The following is a 6386-nucleotide window of genomic DNA, read 5'->3' as shown; positions in this document are numbered from 1 at the left end:
TTCTAAACCTCCTGCAGCAAGCTGACCGTCAGAATGCCTTGGTGTTCTGTCCAAATCCTTCACACCAACCAACCCAGATAAAAGGGATGTCTTGAAAATATTGTCTGAATTGAAGTGGGTTTTGATTGTATAATTTACAGGAGAACAGCCGGATCAAAGTCTATATACATTACCAGTGTTTAGTATTCCAGGGTTTAGGACCCATCCATGTGTTACAGCTGCTTTAATTCAGTCCCAAATCAAACCCTAACCCCTACACTACACTCCCTACTTGTGATGAAAGTATAGGACTAAGCAATATGGTGGGGCTACTACCATGTTGCTTTATCTATCCAATACATTCAGTGTTTCCCCTAGATGGGGGTCGTTAGCGCAATGACTAGAAGTCTATGTGAATGAATATAGGGGAAACACTGCATGACTAGAAGTCTATGGGAATGAATATAGGGGAAACACTGCATGACTAGAAGTCTATGGGAATGAATTTAGGGGAAACACTGCATGACTAGAAGTCTATGGGAAACACTGCATGACTAGAAGTCTATGGGAATGAATATAGGGGAAACACTGCATGACTAGAAGTCTATGGGAATGAATATAGGGGAAACACTGAATTCTGATCTAGACAAGTAGGGACTAGGGGTTGATTTAGGATTGGGTGCATGTATCTCTCTGTGCGTCATCTGTTGTATAGTACTAACTAACTAGGACCTCCCTGTTGTATAGTACTAACTAACTAGGACCTCCCTGTTGTATAGTACAAACTAACTAGGACCTCCCTGTTGTATAGTACTAACTAACTAGGACCTCCCTGTTGTATAGTACTAACTAACTAGGACCTCCCTGTTGTATAGTACTAACTAACTAGGACCTCCCTGTTGTATAGTACTAACTAACTAGGACCTCCCTGTTGTATAGTACTAACTAACTAGGACCTCCCTGTTGTATAGTACTAACTAACTAGGACCTCCCTGTTGTATAGTACTAACTAACTAGGACCTCCCTGTTGTATAGTACTAACTAATTTGGACCTCAGTTGAAGAGTACTAACTAACTAGGACCTCCCTGTTGTATAGTACTAACTAATTTGGAACTCCGTTGAAGAGTACTAACTAACTAGGACCTCCCTGTTGTATAGTACTAACTAACTAGGACCTCCCTGTTGTATAGTACTAACTAACTAGGACCTCCCTGTTGTATAGTACTAACTAACTAGGACCTCCCTGTTGTATAGTACTAACTAACTAGGAGCTCCCTGTTGTATAGTACTAACTAACTAGGACCTCCCTGTTGTATAGTACTAACTAATTTGGACCTCAGTTGAAGAGTACTAACTAACTAGGACCTCCCTGTTGTATAGTACTAACTAATTTGGACCTCCGTTGAAGAGTACTAACTAACTAGGACCTCCCTGTTGTATAGTACTAACTAACTAGGACCTCCCTGTTGTATAGTACTAACTAACTAGGACCTCCGTTGAAGAGTACTAACTAACTAGGACCTCCCTGTTGTATAGTACTAACTAACTAGGACCTCCGTTGAAGAGTACTAACTTGGACCTCCCTGTTGTATAGTACTAACTAACTAGGACCTCCCTGTTGTATAGTACTAACTAGGACCTCGTTATGAATCAATGGATCAGCTTGTGTTGTTTTAGTCTGAAACACTTCTCTTGTTACTGAATACTAACGTTCCTCCTTTCCACACAGTTATACCCTTTTCACACTATAATAGCGACCAAAAGATAATTTTAATTTATGGTTTATTTGGGTAGGGACCGATACAAACACATCTTCTTCTCCTACACGGTTCCAGCATCTACGGTTAATGAGTAACCAGGCCAGCTTGTTATTTTGTGTAGACTACACTACTCAGCAGTGTGAAAAAGTTATTGGAAACTAAATTTGTCAAGCAGATTGTCCTACTGTGGTAAACTATACTGTTATTTTGTGTAGACTACACTACTCAGCAGTAGTACACGTTTGTGACATGAAACTCTTCATAGTGAAATTAACTTGTAAGGTTTCTGACTCTCTATTCCTTGGAATGCCGCTCTTATGTCAAGTGTAAAGGAAAACGGACATTCCCAGCTTTTGAAAAGTAAACGTTCATGCCTCCTCAACAATAAGCTGTTATTCGTCATTGTATCAGTTCATTTTAATGTGTTGTTTTGTTAATGTTTTTATTTATTCAATTGTTTAATTTTTGCACTTATGTTATTTTTCCTTTTAATGATTCCCTGTGAAGTGAAGATCCATTCCAATGTTGAACAAAAATCATTATTACTGCAAGTGTTTTAAAAACTGTTTAGAGATGCGTACAATGTATATGTTGTGGACCATATGATCTATTATCTGTGCAATAAAGAGGTGTTATACTGGAGTGTTCGGTCAGTCAATCGGGGACAGATTCAATACAAAATATTATTTAATCATTTGAATGATACAATGTACCTGTTTCAACATTGAATTATGTTGTTAATATAATTAACTACATTAAAAAGTCATTGAATCAATACTCCTACATTATCTATCGTTCCTCATTACATACACTTAAGAAGTTAAGTTTAAAGTACACAGCGTTGATTCCACTACATAAAGAGTTGGTGCCTAGTTTTTTTTTTTCATGAACCGTTAGTGAAAGCCCTTTTATCTTCTGGTTGTGAGACTCAGTGACTGTTTTCACCTTGCCTCTCCTTTCTGGCGTCCTAGCAACAACCGCTAGCCGTGCAGGGAACAAGTAAACAAACTGATTCATATGACCTCCAATGACGTTCCACCATTAGACGGCGGCTAAACCGGGTTACCTCAGGGAGTGCAACATTTTCCAACAGTCAAAAGTAAATAGATGGAACCAGAATGAAAACAAGTTATACAACTCTTGGTTTGGCACACAGATTAAAAGTGCAAATTTTAAAGTGCATCGAAAAATATATTATAAAAAGGACTAATCAATTTTCTAAGTGTCGTCATTGTGGAATCTTCTACTCTGTTCCGAGTTCCTTTCAGGTCTCCATTCCAAAGTTTTCATGACCCACTTTGTGTCTTCTCGGCTGTTGGGAAACACAGAGAGAGAGGAGGGGAAATCATGCATCTTTCAACACATCTTTATTCAGAGGAAATGCAGTGAACGCTTGTCTGACACAGACTCCTTGATACAGCCATGCTAAATCTGGTCACACTAAAACAGACCCTCTATTGTAGGATGTGACTGACTCAAACGGATGGGTCTTCACCAAGATACAAGACAGGATAGAGTCTGAATGACCAAGATACAAGACAGGATAGAGTCTGACTGTCCATGATACAAGACAGGATAGAGTCTGAATGACCATGATACATGACAGGATAGAGTCTGAATGACCATGATACATGACAGGATAGAGTCTGAATGACCATGATACATGACAGGATAGAGTCTGACTGTCCATGATACATGACAGGATAGTCTGAATGACCATGATACATGACAGGATAGAGTCTGAATGACCATGATACATGACAGGATAGAGTCTGACTGTCCATGATACATGACAGGATAGAGTCTGAATGACCATGATACAAGACAGGATAGTCTGAATGACCATGATACCAGACAGGATAGAGTCAATGACATGGCTTCCTTTTGAAGTGATTTGAAATAAATACAGCTCTCTCATTAACACTATGGGTGGCTGACATATCAGAAATGTGGTCCTGTATACCACAGTGTGCCAGTCTGTGTGCTATCATGCCAACTCACACCAAACATTGTTGACAAGAGCACCAGATCTGAGACCTGGCTATAGGAGAGCGAGAGAGAGTGAGTGAGAGCGAGAGAGTGCGAGAGAGAGCGAGAGAGAGAGAGAGCGAGAGAGCGTCATTGTGATGTAAATTGCATACAGTAGACGGCGAGACCAGTTTCTCTGCTATGACCTATAACCTATGACAGACTCACCATGAGGCCGCTGGTGGCCAGCTCCGGCAGGGTCATGGCTGCCGGAGTGGTGAGGCGGTTACTTGCAGATTTGAGACCAGGCTATAGATACCAACAGATCTGAGACCAGGCTATAGATACCAACAGATCTGAGACCAGGCTATAGATACCAACAGGTCTGAGACCGGGCTATAGATTCCAAAAGATCTGAGACCAGGCTATAGATACCAACAGACCTGGGACCAGGCTATAGATACCAACAGATCTGAGACCCCAGATCTGAGACCAGGCTATAGATACCAACAGATTTGGGACCAGGCTATAGATACCAACAGATCTGGGACCAGGCTATAGATACCAACAGATCTGGGACCAGGCTATAGATACCAACAGATCTGGCACCAGGCTATAGATACCAACAGATCTGAGACCGGGCTATAGATATCAACAGATCTGGGACCATGCTATAGATACCAACAGATCTGAGACCGGGCTATAGATATCAACATATCTGGGACCGGGCTATACATACCAACAGATCTGAGACCGGGCTTTAGATACCAACAGATCTGGGACCGGGCTATAGATACCAACAGATCTGGGACCAGGCTATAGATATCAACAGCTCTGGGACCAGTCTATAGATACCAACAGATCTGAGACCGGGCTAAAGATACCAACAGATCTGAGACCGGGCTATAGATACCAACAGATCTGAGACCAGGCTATAGATACCAACAGATCTGGGACCAGGCTATAGATACCAACAGATCTGGGACCAGGCTATATAGATACCAACAGATCTGGGACCAGGCAATAGATACCAACAGATCTGGGACCAGGCTATATACACACCACACATTTCTCACAGAAACAGGCCATTAGATTTTATTGATTGATTGCTACATTACCTGTTCATCACAGCAACAGCAGCAACAGCAGCGGATCAGAACCAGGACAACAAGCAGCAGAACCATGCCTGAAAGGATCAAGGTGGATAATCAATTGTGTACGTGTGTGTGTGTGTGTGTGTGTGTGTGTGTGTGTGTGTGTGTGTGTGTGTGTGTGTGTGTGTGTGCGTGTGTATTCCTACCGATGAAGATGAAGAAGACAGCGAAGGAGGCGATGTCCCAGTCAGACTGGAACAGCTGTTTAGACTGCAGTCTGGACACCACGTCTGTAAACTGATCCTTAAACTCTTCCTGTAGGCTCCTCTGGTCCATGGCTATAGCTGGGCTAGAATTCGTCTCAGTAAGGGTTCACACACTGGAGAAGAACAGTAGAGGGTTTATTATGATTATAAAATACAGGACACACTGGGAGAAGAGACGTGGTTCTGATATAGACCACAAGGTTTATCTGGTCCATAACTGTACCAGTCAGGGTTAATACAGGACACACTGGGAGAAGAGACATGGTTCTGATATAGACTACAAGGTTTCTCTGGTCCATAACTGTACCAGTCAGGGTTAGTACAGGACACACTGAGAGAAGAGACATGGTTCTGATATAGACCACAAGGTTTCTCTAGTCCATAACTGTACCAGTCAGGGTTAATACAGGACACACTGGGAGAAGAGACGCGGTTCTGATATAGACTACAAGGTTTCTCTGGTCCATAACTGTACCAGTCAGGGTTAATACAGGACACACTGGGAGAAGAGACGTGTGGTAATTCTCTATAGACAAGTACAATGCACCTGGCTGGCTGACTATGTCGGTCTATAAAGTAGGCCTAAAATATACAAACAAATACGTTATTTCATTGTAAGGGAGATCATGCTACATTTTGAATGTACCTCATAAACTGGATCAGAGTTCAGCGTACCTGCTCTGACCTAGACACAGTACTTTTCTCCTGATCACTTTCACATAGACTACTATGATGAGATATAGATCAACTAGCCAAATACAGACTCTATTTTACATCTAAAAATGCCACTATTTGCTTTTAACTTCTTTAACACAAGACCAACATCATTATCGTTAGTGTTTGACTGACTGTAACATCTTGATGAATTACAGCCTCAGACTTTCACTTTTAAAGAATATTCCAAGATTACCAATATATCTGACTTTACTTGAACATAAACAATTACAATAAACTCATATTTTCGGTAGTAATCAAACACGTTTCTATATATTTTTCCGAAGTTCATTGTACCTGTAACTCGAACAAGCTCTTGTTTTTTTGTTCTCTCTTCTTCCGGGTACCTGTCCGACTGACGCACCTGTCGCCGTGTGAGTCACTGTACACACTGATTTGCATGGGGCAAGGGTAGGTCGTTTGAATCCTGCTTCATTTCCTCCGAGTAGATCTAAAGGTGTCTCGTGATCATGGACTTACCGAATGTGAGAGATATTGCCAGTCATTTCCACCATTGCTCTTGGCCATGTCTTTTCAAAGGAAACTTTTATGATGTGACTGAAGGAAATAAAGTCAGAACAATTCATATGTGTGACGCATGTAT

At 41.4% G+C, this 6386-nt stretch overlaps 1 protein-coding gene across 1 annotated transcript; it reads right to left on the bottom strand.

The window, feature by feature from the left end:
* Nucleotides 1–2613: 2613 nt before the first annotated feature.
* On the bottom strand, nucleotides 2614–6161 carry LOC139397805 (small integral membrane protein 22-like). Its single transcript, XM_071144235.1, has 4 exons — nucleotides 6080–6161; nucleotides 5009–5181; nucleotides 4827–4894; nucleotides 2614–3052 (listed from the first exon to the last, which is right to left on the bottom strand). Exons 2-4 carry the CDS (start codon nucleotides 5136–5138, stop codon nucleotides 3005–3007), a joined length of 246 nt encoding a protein of 81 aa, XP_071000336.1. The 5' UTR covers nucleotides 5139–5181; nucleotides 6080–6161; the 3' UTR covers nucleotides 2614–3004.
* Nucleotides 6162–6386: the final 225 nt, after the last annotated feature.

This window comes from Oncorhynchus clarkii, unplaced genomic scaffold (genome assembly GCF_045791955.1).
Source record: "Oncorhynchus clarkii lewisi isolate Uvic-CL-2024 unplaced genomic scaffold, UVic_Ocla_1.0 unplaced_contig_11079_pilon_pilon, whole genome shotgun sequence".
NCBI classification, from domain to species: Eukaryota; Metazoa; Chordata; class Actinopteri; order Salmoniformes; family Salmonidae; genus Oncorhynchus; species Oncorhynchus clarkii.
The sequence above is the reverse complement of the archived record's forward strand: the minus strand, read 5'-3'. Positions and strand labels throughout refer to the sequence as shown.

Coding starts and splice junctions, on each gene's coding strand:
- LOC139397805 (XM_071144235.1), bottom strand. CDS start 5,138: ATGGACCAGAGGAGCCTACAGGAAGAGTTTAAGGATCAGTTTACAGAC. Junction 4,895..5,008: donor TGTCTTCTTCATCTTCATCG/GTAGGAATACAC, acceptor TGATCCTTTCAG/GCATGGTTCTGCTGCTTGTT. Junction 3,053..4,826: donor GCTGTTGCTGTGATGAACAG/GTAATGTAGCAA, acceptor GTTTCCCAACAG/CCGAGAAGACACAAAGTGGG.